The sequence below is a fragment of the Gorilla gorilla genome, chromosome 4 (genome assembly GCF_029281585.2).
Source record: "Gorilla gorilla gorilla isolate KB3781 chromosome 4, NHGRI_mGorGor1-v2.1_pri, whole genome shotgun sequence".
Taxonomy (NCBI): Eukaryota; Metazoa; Chordata; class Mammalia; order Primates; family Hominidae; genus Gorilla; species Gorilla gorilla.
Window position 1 is genome coordinate 145,753,796 of NC_073228.2, and position 17,601 is coordinate 145,771,396.

The 17,601-nt window shown below is 48.7% G+C and overlaps 1 protein-coding gene across 9 annotated transcripts; it reads left to right on the forward strand.

Moving 5' to 3' along the window:
* Window positions 1-753: 753 nt before the first annotated feature.
* Window positions 754-17,415, forward strand: DELE1 (DAP3 binding cell death enhancer 1). Of its 9 annotated transcripts, none has more exons than XR_010133953.1 (14): window positions 754-920; window positions 1,529-1,643; window positions 2,352-2,469; window positions 5,092-5,239; window positions 6,841-6,999; window positions 7,255-7,340; window positions 7,444-7,540; window positions 10,529-10,671; window positions 11,510-11,668; window positions 11,764-11,856; window positions 14,455-14,614; window positions 15,783-16,022; window positions 16,114-16,166; window positions 16,771-17,415. XR_010133953.1 is itself a non-coding variant. In XM_055389258.2 (13 exons), exons 1-12 carry the CDS (start codon window positions 890-892, stop codon window positions 16,019-16,021), a joined length of 1,548 nt encoding a protein of 515 aa, XP_055245233.2. In that variant the 5' UTR covers window positions 754-889; the 3' UTR covers window position 16,022; window positions 16,114-17,415. The 9 variants fall into 9 exon arrangements, 5 of the variants coding, with proteins under 5 accessions (XP_055245233.2, XP_063562902.1, XP_055245234.2 ...); XR_010133954.1 differs by having other exon boundaries at window positions 16,819-17,415; XR_008680322.2 differs by having other exon boundaries at window positions 15,783-16,166.
* The last annotated feature ends 186 nt before the right edge of the window (window positions 17,416-17,601 follow it).

The window sequence follows — 17,601 nt, forward strand, 5'->3', positions numbered from 1 at the left end:
CTGACCTCAGGTGATCGGCCTGCCTCGGCCTCCCAAAGTGCTGGGATTACAGGCGTGAGCCACCGCGCCCAGCCGGAACTATTCTTCTCCACACACATACATAACTTTTGCCACGTCTGAAGACGAGGGTTCTAATAGGGCGCGGGTGGTGTCTCAGGTATTTTGAAAGGAACTACCCAAGAATCTCAGCTTGTCAGGCCAGTCATTCCATTTGACCCTATCTGGAGCGTATTGGGGCCCGGACAAGGTCAGAGGTTGGCATGAAACTGCAGTGAGATAAAGCTGGACCGGAGCTAGAACCCAGAATCAAAGCCTTGCCCTGTGCGGTTTCTCATCGCCTACGCAGTCGGGCCCTGGCCTGGCATCTCCAGGCAGGTGGCCTTGGACGGAAGCCCGGCCTACTGGCTTCATTTGTGGGACCCCGGGGGTCCTCTCCTCCGCCCACGGAGCCTGGTTACTCCCACCTCCTCAAGCCTAGGGCCTGGGGAAGCCTTTCCTGGTTCGCGGCCTCACGGTCTGCAAGGTCCTCTTACTTCCCTGAAGCCGCTCCAGCCCCGCTTCTCGAAGTTCCCGCTTCCGGGCGGCTCGCTTCGCCACCTGCGGTCCCCTGCCTCGGCTTGGGAACGCCAAGGACATCCCCCACGGAAGCCTGGGCCCACATCCCCATGCCCTTGCCGCACGTCACCGCCCCGCCGGCCCCGAATATGCCTCCGCCCTGCACTTCCTCTCTGCAGCGCCGTCTTTCCGGCCGGGCTCCCTTCTAATTGGCCAGCTCAGAGCTTCCTCGGGTACTCGGCCACTCGGGGCATCGCGGCGGCCTTTCTAGCCGCTGTCCCAAGGTTTGGCCTCGCGCTTTCGGCTGCGAGCTCTCTGTGGTGCTGGCAGCGACATGTGGCGCCTCCCGGGACTCCTGGGCCGAGGTAAGGGACGTCCAAGCAACCAGCGTCACTCTGGGCCGCAAAGACCGAACTGGAGTGGGGGCTGGCCCGAGGAAACAGCCGAAGCGATCGTGGGCAGGGTTAGAGCTAAGGAAGGCGGGGCCTGAAAGAGGGCGGGGAAGTCAGGGGCTGTTGGAATTTGAGATGTGGATGGGCCTAGCTAGAAGAGGGTGGAGTCCAGGGAGTTGGTGGGACTGTTGGGAGGGGGAGGAGTCCAATGGCAGGAGATGGTGGACTGAATGAGTGAAAGAGGATTAGGGGCCAATGGAGTAGGCATAGCCAGTGAAGAGAGGAGAGGTTTAGAGTCAAAGAGCCCCAAACATTAGTGAGAGTATATGTATGAACGTTTGGTCATCTTAGAACAGTGGTTGGCATCCACAGGAGACCAGCAGAATCACATGGGCGCTTTTAAAAAACGTGGATGCTGTACCCTGAGAAATCTTAGTTTATTGGTTCTGGGGTACTACCCTAGAATCTGTAGTAGATAAAAGATTCCCATGTGTATCCATGTTTAAGAACCTCTGCTGAGGCAGATGACAGTGATTCCTGGGTTCTTGTTGAGGTGCCTGAGTTTTGGTTGTTCTGTACAGCTCTTCCCCGTACACTGGGACCTAGCCTCTGGAGGGTGACTCCTAAGTCCACCAGCCCAGATGGGCCTCAGACTACCTCCTCCACTTTGCTGGTTCCTGTGCCTAACCTTGACAGGTAAGATACTGCCATTTTACCACTCATTTCTTCCCCTAGTCACCCTTTTTTTAAAATTTTTTTTTTGTTTTTTGAGATGGAGTCTCATTCTGTCGCCCAGGCTGGAGTGCAGTGGGGCAATCTCGGCTCACTGCAACCTCCGCCTCCCAGGTTCAAGCAATTCTCTGCCTCAGCCTCCCGAGTAGCTGGGATTACAGGCACCCGTCACCACACCCTGCTAATTTTTATTTTATTTTATTTTTTTGAGACAGAGTCTCACTCTGTCGCCCAGGCTGGAGTGCAGTGGCGCGATCTTGGCTCACCGAAGCCTCTGCCTCCTGGGTTCAAGTGATTCTCCTGCCTCAGCCTCCCAAGTAGCTGGGATTTCAGGCATGTACCATCACGCCTGGCTAATTTTTTTTGTATTTTTAGTAGAGACGGGGTTTCACCATGTTAGCCAGGATGGTCTTGATCTCCTGATCTCGTGATCTCCCCGCCTCAGCCTCCCAAAGTGCTGGGATTACAGTGTGAGCCACTGTGCCCAGCCAATTTTTATATTTTTAGTAGAGACGGGGTTTCACCATCTTGACCAGGCTGGTCTTGAACTCGTGACCTCGTGATCCACCCACCTCAGCCTCCCAAATTGTTGGGATTACAGGTGTGAGCCACCGCACCCAGTCCCTGGTCTCCCTTTGCCCCTACTTGATAGCCTCTTATTTCATCATCTAGGTCAGGTCCCCATGGCCCAGGCACGAGCGGGGGTCCAAGGTCCCATGGATGGAAGGATGCCTTCCAATGGATGTCTTCCCGTGTCTCCCCGAACACCCTATGGGATGCCATATCTTGGGTAAGGCTTCCCCAGCCTGGTCCTTGACCTTCAGTGTAGGTGAGAATGATCCTGCGTGGGTATACAGCCGAACCTGGAACAAGGGCTAGGGAATCACTGTGTCCATTTAACAAGTAACCCATGGTATTGGAGCATATTCAAGGAGATATTGCCACTTTCCACACCCCCGCCATGTATGTTTTCCTCATTTCATTCGGTAAACATTTATGTAACACCTTCTCTGGGCCAGGCATTTTTGCTAGTCACTACGGACATAGCAGAACACAAGATAGATATATTCTTGCCTTCATGGATCTTACAATAAATAATAATACATTGCATCATTTTTTTATTATTCATTTTTTTATTTTTAAATTATTATTTTTTTCTGAGACAGAGTCTTGCTCTGTCGCCCAGGCTGAAGTGCAGTGGCATGATCTTGGCTCACTGCAACCTCCGTCTCCCGGGTTCAAGCAATTCTCCTGCTTCAGCCTCCCAAGTAGCTGGGATTACAGGCACGTGCCACCATGCCTGGCTAATTTTTGTGTTTTTAGTAGAGACGGGGTTTCACCATTTTGGCCAGGATGGTCTCGAACTCCTGACCTAGTGACCCACCCACCCCGGCCTCCCAAAGTGCTGGGATTACAGGTGTGAGCCACCGCGCCCAGCCTTATAGCATTATTTATTAATGTAAAGTATTATACATGCATTATCTTGCGTAATCCTTACAAAAATCTTACAAGGGAAATATCACCTTCATTTTACAGATGAGGAATCTCAGGCTCTGAAATATTAGGTAACATGCGTAGGGTCTCATACCTGTTAAGTGGAGGAGCTAGATTTAACTCTGGAGTTCATGTTCTACTGCTTGGTTGCTGCATCAAATACAGAGCCTAGCCTGTAATAGTTGCTCAAAAATATTTGTTGAACCTGATCTATAAGGTCAGATTCTTACTAGTGAACACTAGGTCTCATAGGGCAGAGTCTTCGCTTTTCAGGCAATGTTCCAGGTAGAAGTTCTGCTTATAAGATCTTCTGAATGAAGTTGACACACACATCACTCTCATGTTTGTCACAGCTCATCCCTGCTGCTTTCGTGCTGTGTACTTTGGACAAATGACTTGACCTCTGTGACCCTTGGCTTTCTCATCTGTAAATTGGTGTCATCAGCAGAGCTGAGCCTGAGATGTCTCCATGACAGGGTTACCCCTCTATGGGGAGCTGTGGACTAAGGCCATATCATACCCTGAAGAGAGGAGCATTTTCCCATGTTGCCAAAGAAGATCTGAGCCCTAGGGCTGTCCCATAGTGAGAAGTAGGAAGTGGGCCTGGATTCCAGAAGTCCCAATGCCATCCCTGTGCTCTGTCACTACTGCTCATATGAAAGGGTCTGCACGCAAGCTGTCCTCAGTACCATGGATACTTGTCTCTGTTCTTCACAATGCTGGTGCCTTTTCTTCTGGCCTTAGCCCACACGTCACCCCAACAGACAGGCTTTCCCTGACTCCTTGTCTTGTCAGGACCCCTTTTATGCTCTGTGTAACTCTCTGATTAGTTTCCTTCTTGGCATTTAACATCACTAGTAATTACTCTATTTCTCTCTGTAGTTGTGTTTTGTCTTTCTAAACACAAGATATAAACTTCATGAGGGCAGAAATTATGTCTGTCTTACTTGCTATTGTATGCAGTGCCTGGAGCAACAAGTAAGTATCTGGGTCAACCTGTGTGTTTTTTTAAGGCTGGAGCGCAGTGGTGCGATCCTGGCTCACTGCAACCTCTGCCTCCCAGGTTCAAGCAATTTTCATGCCTCAACCTCCGAGTATTTGGGATTACAGGTGTGCCCCACCACGCCTGGCTAATTCTTGTATTTTTAGTGGAACAGAGTTTCTCCATGTTGGCCGGTCTTCAACTCCTGGCCTCAAGTGATCCACCTGCCTCAGCCTCCCAAGTGCTGGGATTACAGGCGTGAGCCACAACACCTGACCCTCTGTCAGCCTTCTTAAGCATAACATAAGGAGAGACAGGAGACAGGGAAAACCAAGGAGTCTCTGGGATAAGAGCTAGCTCAGGTCTTCTGCAGACCTGTCAGAGAAGAAACACCTTTACAAAGCTTACACCTGGAGATGTGTGTGTGCTGGGGTGACTTCACTGGGGGAATGGGAGTTGGTGGAAGGAGGGGTTGTGCAAGACTGGAAAGAGAGCCTAATGGGAAACTCTGACCTGTTGCTATATTTGCAACTAGGTGCCAACCTACCCCATTCTCTTTTTGCCTGCTTAGTCTTCGCTTATTTAGTCACTTGATCAAGCATTTATTCAGGTTGTACTTATTAGGTCCCTACTATATATTAGCACTGTGCTATACTTAGGCACCAGAGATACATTGGTGAGTAAAACACACATGGTCCCTGCCCATGTCATGCTTATAGACTAACAGGAGAGACAGACCTTAGATAAATAAATGTAGAGATGATTGTTTAAATGCCAGTGTGGTCAGGGCTCCAGAGAAGTTAGGGTGTTGTGAAAGTTTGTAGTCGGGGAGCTGCCCCACCTGGATTTCCTGAGGAAGTGATGTTTGAGAATAAGGCCGGGTCTGACGGAGTTGATTGGTGAAGGACTGTGTTCTTAGCGTGCTGTCTTTCCCAGGGCACTCTGGCCGTGCTGGCCCTGCAGCTGGCAAGGCAGATCCACTTCCAGGCATCCCTGCCAGCAGGACCTCGGCGGGTAGAACACTGCTCCTGGCACAGTCCCCTGGACCGTTTCCTCTCATCTCCCTTGTGGCACCCATGCTCCTGTGAGTTCTCAGTCCTGGGGACAGGAGGGCTGGGCTGGGCGTTTCTCTGGGCCAGGAAGCGTCTCTGGACACACCTCAGGAAAAGAGCCATCAGCAGCTCCTTGCCTTTCCTATCTGAAGTCAGAGGAAGAGGAATGTGGGGAAGTTCTATCCACCCAGGGCATGGGCCACACCTGCCCCTCAGTGTCTTTCCATTTCCTCCCATCACCTCCAACCAAGGGAGGCCCACAGGGTCCAGACTACTTTAGATTCTGGGTGTGGCTTCCTGGCCCACATTCAACCAGTTAAATTATTCTCTGGTCAGTCACTCAGTCATTCATAAATAAATGAATCTTTATTGAGCACCTATTATGTGCCATGGTGCAGAAGCAACATAGCCTAGTGGTTGAGGCTCTGGAGTCAGATTATAGAGGTTCAAGTCCCAAAATTGCTGCATACTAGTCTTATGTCCCTGAACAAGTCACTTTTAACTTCCTTCTGCCTTGGTTTCTTCATCTATAAATTGGGGTAATAATAAAACCCACCCCATAGGCTTCTTGGGAGGACTAAATGAGTTAATACATGTCAAGGACTTAGGGCAGTGCCTGACACATAGTAAGTGTGTAGTAATTATTAGTTTATTTGTTTGTTTGTTTTTTTTTTTTGAGACGGAGTCTTGCTTTGTCGCCCCGGCTGGAGTGCAGTGGCGCGATCTCGGCTCACTGCAAGCTCCACCTCCCGGGTTCACGCCATTCTCCTGCCTCAGCCTCCCGAGTAGCTGGGACTACAGGCGCCCACTACCACGCCCGGCTAATTTTTTGTATTTTTAGTAGAGACGGGGTTTCACCGTGTTAGCCAGGATGGTCTCGATCTCCTGACCTCGTGATCCGCCTGCCTCGGCCTCCCAAAGTGCTGGGATTACAGGCGTGAGCCACCGCGCCCGGCCATAATTATTAGTTTAAGCATTAGTTCTTGTCCTTATTATGATGATAATCATTGGCAATATTGCTATCAAAGAAAGTGCTAGGTACTGGGGCTACAACAGTGAGTAAGGTAGATGCCTCCCTGCCACTGAAGAATTTAGGCAGAGGAGTGATTGATGCTTAGGGTGGGAGATCAGCACAAATACAGGCCCCTCTAGACTCCTCTGGAGGGAAGCCAAGGAAACAGGAGGAGGAGTGTGAAGGAAGTGTCACAGGAGTTTTAAAATTCTTCCTATGGCCTCTGAAACCTCAGGGAGGACTCAGTCAAGCCCGAGCAGCCTGCACTGATCCTCTTCTGACCTGATCACTCTTTTTTTTTCTTTTGAGACAGAGTCTTGCTCTGTCACCCAGGCTGGAGTGCAGTGGTGTGATCTTGGCTCACTGCAACCTCCGCCTCCTGGGTTCAAGCAATTTTCCTGCCTCAGCCTCCTGAGTAGCTGGGATTACAGGCATGTGCCACTGCACCCCGCTAATTTTTTGTATTTTTAGTACAGATGGGGTTTCACCATGTTGGCCAGGCTGGTCTTGAACTCCTGACCTCAGGTGATCCACCCGCCTCGGCCTCCCAAGGTGCTGTGATCATAGGTGTGAGCCATCGCGCCTGGCCCAGACCTGACTACTCTTGCTGGCTCTTTCCAGCACTGCAACAACACATCCTCCCCATCCCTGATGGCCCAGCTCCCAGGCACACTGGCCTCAGGGAACCCAGGCTTGGCCAGGAAGAAGCCTCAGCTCAGCCCCGGAACTTCTCACACAACTCTTTGAGAGGAGCTCGTCCTCAGGACCCCTCTGAGGAAGGTATGTCCCTGCCTCATGGAATCAGCAGAAGGCCGGGGGCGGTGGTGGCGAGCTGGGCGAGATGGACGTTGTTTGCTGCGAAGGGAATTGGCACTCCTGTGAGGTCCCATGCCTTGTGAGTTGTGAGGTGATTCAGGGTTATTTCGGTTCCTGGCAAGGGTGCTGGCTGGAAAGCCTGGGTAGACTGGGAGAGTCGGAGAAAAGAAGTACAACTTTCTCCTTTGCCCTGGCTGGTTGTCGGCCTTTCCCTTGCAGGTCCCGGTGATTTTGGCTTCCTGCATGTCAGTAGTAGCATCGAGTCCGAGGCAAAACCAGCCCAGCCTCAGCCCACTGGTGAAAAGGTATTATCCAGATTTGGCCACCTGGATCCCCATAACATTCTCTTGGGCAGGTGGCAATCCCGGTAAACCATCCCTTGGTGAGTCTTTTATATTTCTTTCCCAGGAACAAGATAAATCAAAAACTCTTTCCCTTGAGGAGGCTGTGACTTCCATTCAGCAGCTCTTCCAGCTCAGTGTTTCCATCGCTTTCAACTTCCTGGGTAACCAAATGGACCCTGCCCCAAGGCAGGAGGGTGGGAAAATGGAAAGGGTATGGGGTAGGTCAGATATAGTCAGGATAGGGAGTGGCTTAAACGAGAGATTTTATTTTCTCCCAGGTAGGTAGACCAAATCTGGCATGGCAGGGACCCATTCTTATGCAGATGTGTCCTGCCATTTTTAAAACTGGCTCCCATCTTGAGGCGCAGTTTGGCAATTCCAGCTCCTGCCCTCCTGTCCGTATTCTAGGCAGCTGGTCGGGGCAAGGTAGGGAAGCTAAAGGATCACTCCTTCCCTTTAATCTAGACGTTGCACAAATCCTTGTCCAGAATATAGGCACATGGCCACACCTCGCCACAGAGGAGACTAGTTACTGTGTATGAAGGAAAAAATAAATCTTGGAGGGCACGAAGCATTCTCTGCCACACTTAGGAAAGAACAGGCTCCTGGGGTTTGGAGCAGATCCTCGATGTGTGAACAGGAACCTCTTAACCCTCATGTGGGGACTCCAAATACGCTTCCACCATTTGTCCTGTTCTTTGCAGTAACTTGGCTCATTTTAGGCCTTCTAATGCAGAGACTCAGACTCCCCACAGCATCTAATGGGGTCTAGTGGGCAGATAGGCAAGAGGCTGGGATTCATTCACAACAAATTTATTGAGCATTTACCTTTTGCCAGTTCCTGTTTTAGGTACTGGGGATACAGTGATTTACAAGACAAAGTCCTTATTCTCAGGGAGCAGAAAAACAATAATTGAGAAACAAAAAGAGAATTTCAGATGTTGATAGATGTTATGAAGAAAATAAAGGAATGTGTTAGTGACTTGAGCAAGGAGCAATTTTTGATTTAGAAGTCCTCACTGAGCAGAAGACCTTTGATCTAAGACCTGTCACAAAGACAGCCACTTTTGTTTCAATCTGGAGAAAGAGCTTTCCAAGTGGCGGGAACAGTAAGCGCAAAAGTCCTGAGGCAGGATTGGATTTTGATTGCTAAAGGAACAAAAGAAAGGTGAGTGTGGCTGGAGCTTAGAGATCTTGGGAAGGGCGGAAGGAGTTAAAGCCAGAAAAGCAGGCAGGGGTCAGATCAGGTGAGGTCTTCTGAGCCACAGTAAAGAGTGTGGATTTTCTAAGTGAGACAGGAAGTCTTTGGAGGGCTTTAAGCAGGAGCAGGAAAGGGGGCAGCCACATGATCTGATGTACTTTTCCAAAGATCTCTCTGGCTGCCATGTAGACAGACATGGATTGTAGGATTGCCAGAGGGGAAGAAGGAGACGAGGTAGGCGCTGTTGGTGATGGCTGAACAAAACATGTCAGTGGCATGGTCTAGATGAGAGAAAGAAGAGAGCAAGAAGAGTAGATGGATCTGGGTATATTAATGAGCCAGGTGGGAAACAGGAGGATGGTGGGATCCTTTGCACTCTTGAGTCTTCTCCCCAAGGGCAGAGGGCTCTGTCAACCCTGGACAGTGAGTTTCCAGGCAGCAAGGAGGCAACTTTATTTAATTCACTGCTGGCTGAATGGAACCTGGTTTCTCCCTCATTAGCTTTATGTGATTTTGATGGGCAAAGAGTCTCTTCTCAGAATTTACTTGCCCATCCCTTCATTCATATATTCATTTATTCAGCAAGCGCTTGGCACAGTGGCAGAACGCGAAAGGAGCATAAGCCATAATCATGTTTTGCATTTGTATGGCGCCTTCACCCTAGGCAAAATTATTTCTTCGACATTCTTTTTCTGCTTCTGCCTCCAGGATTTTACAGTCTAATTGAGGAGACAGGACTCGTACTTTTGAAACGGTTTAGTTTGTAGAAAAAGGCTTGGTATATTAAGTAAGTGCCAAAAAAGTGTTTGAAGCCTGAATGTGGTCCGAAGGTTCTAGAGCAGACACAGGATGGGAGCTTTGATGGTGGAGGCGGAAAGAAAGATCCCAGGCAGGAGAGACAATTGAAGCAAAGGCTTTGAGTTGAGAATTGGCCGTGCCCTCATCCTTTCCTGTTTCCTTTTTGTTTGGGCAATGAAAAGAGCATGGGCTTTGAAGTTGGATGTGCCTGCATTCAGGTCTTGACACTGCTGTATTACCGCTCCCAATTTCTTCATGAAACAAGGTTAACAGTATCACTTGTATCAGTTAGGGTTTGTTGGTTATGAGCAACCTAAACCCACTCTGGCTAACTTAAACATAAAAGGAATCTATTGGGATCTATTGACCTGCCAAGCCTCAGAAAGGACAGGAATCAGGGAAGCTCCAGAGACCTAAGAGGCGGCAGCTGATAGTATCTTCAGAGTGCTGCTGTCAGAATAAACCTACAAGGGCTGTTTTCTCTCCTTGTCCCAACCAGATCAAGGTTCAGATTCCTGAGAAAGAACCTCCGTGGTTAGGAAGAACACAAGCACATTGATTGACAGCACTAGGGGAGGGGTTGTTCCCAATGGGAAATCTAGATGCTATTACCAAGAGAAGGAGGAATGGTTTATAGTAGGGCAGAACCCACTGCTGTCTATGGCAAACCAGTGAAATATTTAGAAGTTAGAAATATATGCAAAGGCCAGGCACAGTGGCTCACGCCTGTAATCGCGACACTTTGGGAGGCCGAGGCAGGTGGATCACCTGAGGTCAAGAGTTTGAGACAAGCCTGGCCAACATGGTGAAACCCCATCTCTACTAAAAATACAAAAGTCCTCCAGGCATGGGGTCAGGCATCTGTAAACCCAGCTACTTGGGAGGCTGAGGCAGGAGAATCATTTGAACTCAGGAGGTGGAGGTTGTAGTGAGCTGAGATTGTGCCACTGCATTCCAGCCTGGGCAACAGAGCAAGACTCCATCTCAAAAAAAAAAAAAAAAGAAATATATATATATATATATATATGTAAAGTGTCTGGCACAAAAAAAGAAAGGGAGGAGGATCAGATGAGGAGTCTGTAGGTACCTGGCTGAGGGTGTGGGGAAGTTCACTGAGGAAGCTGTGTTTGTGCCCTGTACCTTCTTACAGGAACAGAGAACATGAAGAGTGGCGACCACACAGCAGCCTTTTCTTACTTCCAGAAAGCTGCAGCCCGCGGCTACAGCAAAGCGCAGTACAATGCGGGCTTGTGTCATGAGCATGGCAGAGGCACCCCCAGGGACATTAGCAAGGTATTCACCTGCCCCCAAGCCCGCCTGCTGTGCTGGGCTGCTGAGATTGATGTCTAGAAATGAGCAGTGGACAGGGATGGGGGAAAGTTTGGCTTCTTTTCTCCACTTGGTTCTAGCCCAGCTGCGAAGGAAAAATAAGAAAAAAGCTCCTAACTTCCAGGAATTTAGACTCAAAATTCAGGGAGGGCAGGGATTTTGCCTTTCTTCTTTGCAACTATATCCTCAGCCTAGAATAGCATCTTGATGAATGGATTAATTAATTTTTAAAAAGTGGGATAAGAACACAAAGAGGTTATATATAAGAATGTATTTCTTAGAGTTGTATGTGAAGGCAAAAAACCCAAAAAAACCTGAAAGTTTCTTCAGTAGAAAACGGGTTAATTACATCTATTTGGGCCTTAAAATGATGTGCTAGATCTGTATGTCAGGGAAAGACATTCATGGTGTACTATTAAAGTTAAAAAAAATAGGTTATAAAGTAGTATAGTGTGATCTAAGTCTCTCTCTCTCTCTGCCCCCCCCCACACGTATGTGTGTGCAAATGCGTAGATGTCTAAAAGGTATGTGTGTGAGTATGTCTAACACATATATGTGAGAAGATATTTGCAAGGCTGTACGCTAAAATTTTAAGCAAGAATGACCTTTAGGAGGCTGAATTTCTTGGGATTTTATGTTTCTATTTTTGGTTTATATTTTTAAATTTTGGCTTATCTGAATTTTCTGACTAGTCTATAATTATTATGTATTATTTAATTAAAATAATTTTTAAAAATTTCACTGAGTGCAAAAGATGCTTACAGAGTTGCCAGCCAACTGGGTGTTTCTCCCTTTGCCCCAGGCGGTCCTTTATTATCAGTTGGCTGCCAGCCAGGGCCACAGCCTGGCTCAGTACCGCTATGCCAGGTGCCTACTACGAGACCCAGCCTCTTCGTGGAACCCTGAGCGGCAGAGGGCAGTGTCCTTGCTGAAGCAGGCTGCAGACTCAGGCTTGAGAGAGGTGAGTGCCATTGGCAGGGTCTGTTCAAGGTCTCTGAGGCCTGTGGAGCCTGAAAGTGACCAAGATGCCTTCTTTTCCTTCCTCCTTGACCACAGGCCCAAGCTTTCCTCGGGGTGCTTTTCACCAAGGAGCCCTACCTGGATGAGCAGAGAGCTGTGAAATATCTTTGGCTTGCAGCCAACAATGGGGTATGCGATCTCAGTGGACAAGCATGTTGGGGATGAAGCCTGATAAGAGAAGGGATTTTGGAACTGGTACTGAGTTCTTCTGTGCTTAGGAGATTGTTGGATAGGAGCCTTGGCCTGGCTTCAAGCCTTAGCGCTCACTGACTTACTGTGTGACCGTTGGGCAGTTGCAGTAGTACACCAGAGCTGGCTTGCACCAGGCTGTGAGAGCTGTTGGCAGCTTAAAATCTGCTATGGTGGGAATATTTGCACCACAGAAATTGCTAAATGCCATAAAACAGGGCTTTTTCCCTCCTTGAGAGCCAGTTGTTCAACATTTACCAGCACACTACTGGGCCTGGTCACTTCTTGATTCAAACCTGTTTCCTCGTCTTTAAAATCAGAATAATAATGCTTGCCTTACCTGTCCAATACTTCACAGGGTGGTTGTGAGGATCAAAATCTAACTGAGATAACTAACAGGTGTGACAGTGCTGTGAAACCTGTACACATGAAAAACACATCATTACAAGTGATGGTAACCCAGGGAAATTAGAAGACGCATCAAGTGGAGACAGTAAACAGGGAACACTGCTCAGTTTGGGGTGGGTGGGGATGTCTGGTTGTCTGTGAACTGGGGTCATTGGCATTCAGACAATTCAGATGTGTTCCATGAAGCATTAGTTCTCTGGGATGCTTATAAGTCATAAGAGGAAAAAAATGGTTAGATGGGTTTGGGAAATACTGAGTTAAACAGTTAATGCAGGAAGTCTCAAAGCTTTATGTCACTGTAGATCACTGAAAAGGCCATCTGTAATTTGCTGTATTCCTCAAGTGTATTTGACCAGTATATCTTTTGAGTTGCATCTTGAAGGACCAGGAGTCTTGGATTAAATCAAGCAATATATGCGTGAACTGTAATCTCCCTACACAGGGGACTGCTGCTTCCTTTGTTTTCTGGCCAACACACTGATAGCTTCATTGAACTCCTGGGCATCAGAATGCTCTTCCTTGTCTACTCTGTGTTGCCCAGAGTATCTGTAGTAGCTGTCAAAAGGGGACCAATGTCACCAACAGGTATCCACTGCTGTACCTGCCTTGCCTTGAAAGAGCCCCACAGAGCCTTCCAAAGTTGGGCAGGTCTGCACATCCATGTGCAGGGCAAGACTGTGGGCATGCTGGCCTGCTTTAATCAGACCAGCGTGCTAGCAGGAGAAATGTACAAAAGGATATCTGTCACCTGCTATATGACGCTGTATTGGGACTCAGACCCAACACACTTCCACCCCACAGGGAATTGTGTCTTTCTGGGTTTGTACTGAGCAGTGTTGCAGGGGTGGTGTTTTGGCCTTACGTGTGTCCACTGCTGTGTTGTAACCTGGTCTGTAGGCATGAGTCTGTCATATTTGTTGGAGAGACTTTTGGCCTGTGTGTTATAGAAGCAGGGGGAGAATGTGTAGACAACTCTTCCCAGAAGTTTGACTGGAGGGTAGAAGAGAAATTGGACCATGGTTGAGAGTCAATAGTGTTTTGTTTTGTTTTTTTTAATTGGGAGAGTGAATATGATTCATATAGTGAATGTAAGCACTTTTCATATAGTGTATTTAATCCTTGCAACAACCTAATAAGGTAGGTGCTATTAGCATCCCACTTTATAGGTAAGAAAACTGAGGCACCATGAGGTAGAGTCATGTGCCTGAGTTAACACAGCTGGTAAGTGGTAGAGCCATGATGGGAGTGCAGACAGTCTGGCTATGCAGCTGGACACCCAGCCTCTACCTGATCCTGTTCCTCCCAGGAGCATAGTTCTCAGAGAGAGGAGAGAGAATCGAGGATCCAGAGCCGGGGCAAAGAGCATAGCATTGTTTTTTTTTTTTGAGACGGAGTCTCACACTGTCGCCCTGGCTGGAGTGCAGTGGCGTGATCTCAGCGCACTGCAACCTCCGCCTCCCGGGTTCACACAATTCTCCTGCCTCAGCCTTCTGAGTAGTTAGGATTACGGGTGCACACCACCACACCCGCCTAATTTTTTTTGTATTTTTAGAAACGGGGTTTCACTATGTTGGGCAGACTGGTCTCCAACTCCTGACCTCGTGATCTGCCCACCTTGCCCTCCCAAAGTGCTGGGATTACAGGTGTGAGCCACCGCGCCCAGGCCAAGCATAGCTTTTTAAAGGAGAAGAGTTTCCTTTTCTGTCAGCCCTCCCAGGCAGAGATTCAGGAAGGCACAGGGCCTTTGGGAAGACAACCCTCCACCCTCGCCTCCTTGCTGTTTCAGGGCAACGTAGGAGCCCGACTCCCAGGTTTCCTATAACTGGCCTGAGTGTTTCCTGTAGCCTTCTTTGTGCATGCTTTCAGCCAGCCTATGCAAGAGAAGCCTCCACACTGCCCTGGCTGGAATCTCCCTGGGTGGAGGGATCCCCCTCTCCTTTGTGTTGGGTGAGCTCTGAGCCTCTGGCATTTCGTAGTTGAGATCCCTTGCTATGGGGCGGGCCAGGACTGGGCCTTGACCGTTTGTGGATGAAGTCCCAGCATGCCTGACTTCACCTTCCTCCTCCCTTAGCATTTCAGTTCCCCATTCCTGCATGTGTATATCTGTTTGTCTGTCCATTTTCTCCTTAGGACTCACAGAGCAGGTACCACCTTGGAATTTGCTATGAGAAAGGCCTTGGTGTGCAGAGGAATCTGGGAGAGGCCTTGAGATGTTACCAGCAGTCAGCCGCTCTGGGAAATGAGGCCGCCCAGGAGAGGCTGCGAGCCCTCTTTTCCGTGGAGGCTGCAGGTACGGACCCAAGTCCAAGCCAACAGGTTCATTCCCTGAGCTCAGTACTCTGTGACAGATAAGTAGGTAGCAGTAGTCTCTGGTCTCCTAGTCATTTCCAACCCCAGTGGTGGCTAAGAATGCAGCTTTTGGGATGGGCACGGTGGCTCACACCTGTAATCCCAGCACCTTGGGAGGCCGAGACTGGCGGATCACCAGGTCAGGAGATCGAGACCCTCCTGGCTAACACGGTGAAACCCCGTCTCTATTAAAAATATAAAAAAAAATTAGTTGGGCGTGGTGCAGACCCTGTGGTCCCAGCTACTCGGGAGGCTGAGGCAGGAGAATGGCGTGAACCCGGGAGGCAGAGCTTGCAGTGAGCCGAGATCATGCCACTGCACTCCAGCCTGGGTGACAGAGCAAGACTCTGTCTCAAAAAAAAAAAAAAAAAAAAAAAAGAATGCAGCTTTTGGAGTCAAGACAAACCTGAGTTTTTTTTGTTTTTTTTTTGAGATGATGTTTCACTCTCGTTGCCCAGGCTGGAGTGCAATAGCGCGATCTTGGCTCACTGCAACCTCTGCCTCCCGGGTTCAAGCGATTCTCCTGCCTCAGCCTCTCAAGTAGCTGGGATTACAGGCACCCACCACGATACCTGGCTAATTTTTTGTATTTTTAGTAGAGTCTGGGTTTCACCATGTTGGCCAGGCTGGTTTCGAACTCCTGACCTCAGGCGATCCACCTGCCTCGGCCTCCCAAAGTGCTGGGATTACAAGTGTGAGCCACCGCGCCCAGTCAAATCTGAGTTTTAACCCCCACTATCACTGAACTTGGACTCCATGGCTTAGTGCCTCAGTTTCTTCACCTCTGAAAATGAAGGTAATGGTAGCACCTAACTCATTAAGTTGTCATAAGGATGAAATGAGATGACACTAAGGGACTTAGCACAGCCTGACAGCACAGTAGGTATTGAACAAATGGTAGCTGCTCTGATGATTTTGTAGGAGAGACAATATCCCAAGGTTGCGTGAATTACCCTTCTAGGGCTCTAAGAGCCCTGCTCACTCATGAGTCACTGGGGTTGGGAGTTAACAATGCCTGGGGAACCAAGCCCTTGAAGAAGTGCTGGCTCCAAAGTAGGAGTCCAAGAATATACAGCATGAGTAAGAGTTGCTCTCACCTCTTCTTGTAGCCCCAGGGCCCAGCGACCTGACAGTTACAGGACTGAAGTCTTTCTCCAGCCCCTCCCTCTGCAGCTTGAACACCCTGCTAGCAGGAACCTCACGCCTACCACACGCCTCGAGCACAGGCAACCTTGGCCTCCTCTGCAGAAGTGGGCATCTCGGAGCCAGCCTGGAAGCCTCCAGTAGGGCTATTCCCCCACACCCCTACCCGCTGGAAAGGAGTGTTGTAAGACTAGGTTTTGGCTAAGGTGAGATAAAACATAGTCCCTGGTGCCTCTTAGGGGCCAGAGGGGGCAGGAGGTTGGATAACAAAAATAGAGCATCAGCAACCCTTTCCAGGTAGAAATTCCAGCGGAAGTTCAGGTTCCCAAGCAATTTCACGTACATGGCTGGTAAGTGACTGATCTTTCCCCCCGCTTGGTAGCCTCACAGATGAGTCTTGGATGCATTCACAGTCATTTCTGGTCTGTGCACCAAAGGATGCATTCAGTGACCTATGAAAAACCCTACTGAAGGGTCCAGAGACCCTGGTGCTCACCTTAGCCTTTGTCTTTGAGCAAATAACTTACCTTCCTCCTTCCTATGCCTCGGTTTTCTCACACTTAAATCTGTACTACTGTTTGCCAATGTCTGATGTGTGTATCCCTGGTTCACAAGAAGATTTTAGATGGTATTCAAATTAATATTTTCTATTTCAGTAGTTATATATTTAATGTATAATATAAAAATATGATTAGCATATTGACGTGTAGTTTGATAGATGTTCTGTCTAGGATAAAGCTAACTGTAAAAAAAATAGTGAATCAGTTTAAAGAAAAACATAATGTAAAAGTGGGCACAGATCCAGAGAGGTAGCAAAAATCACAGGGGTGGTTCCATGAATGGCTGACACTTAGGAAACTCTGAATTAGGCCATCCTCGAGACTAGCCCACCATTCACCTCTGCTCATCCCCCATGGGCTCATAATCGTTTTCATTTCACCTTTGATTTGGAAGGAAGAAGTTTCTTGCCCAAATGCCTGGATGTGTCTGCTTGACTTTCAGAACTTCTCACCTCAGCCCTAAAGAGGGAGCCTGTGGGTTCTCAGAGAGATATCACAATTTGAGTCCCAAAGAAGAGGCCAGATACCCACCCACCTTCCCCCAAATCCTAAGCACCTGCACCAGTACAGTCAAGAAGAGGAAAGTGTGTGAAGACCCAGGTCTGGCTCTGCCACTTGCCTGGCCATGTCACCTTGAAGCTGTGACCTGACTCCCTATATTGTTTCCTCAGTTGTAGACCAAAGGCAATGGTGTCTGCCCTCCTACCTTAGAAGACAAATGCAAGGGCATTTCACCACAGAGAGGACCTTTGTGCTCACTTTGGCCCAGGAGGCAGTGATGCTCATGGTTGCATGACTTTATGAGTCGCTGGGCCGGGATGAGGACCTGGGCCTCCTGACTCCTGGCCCAGAGTTCTTGTCCATCAGTTCATACTGCAATTTTATGTGAAAGCATTATGACTGTCCTACCCATGGGAGAGTAAATGTAGATTGAATGCTAGGAGTCTTAAAGCTGGAGAGTGTAGATTTTGAGGTCCCCGTTTGGGAAACGTGCCAGAAAGGTCTAGGTGTTTAATAAAACAGATATTGGATTATCTCATCACTCTTGCCCTTGAGTATTTTGGGAAGAGCCAGGGAGACGGGCAGGGGGAGCTGAAAGCTGAGGCTCCGTCCTCATCTCTAAACTCTCCATTAACCAATTTAAAGGATCTTAAAAGCTTCTCCAGGAGAGAGACTTAGGAAAAAAAAAGATTTCTGAGTCAATGCTAATGAGTCCAATTACTGA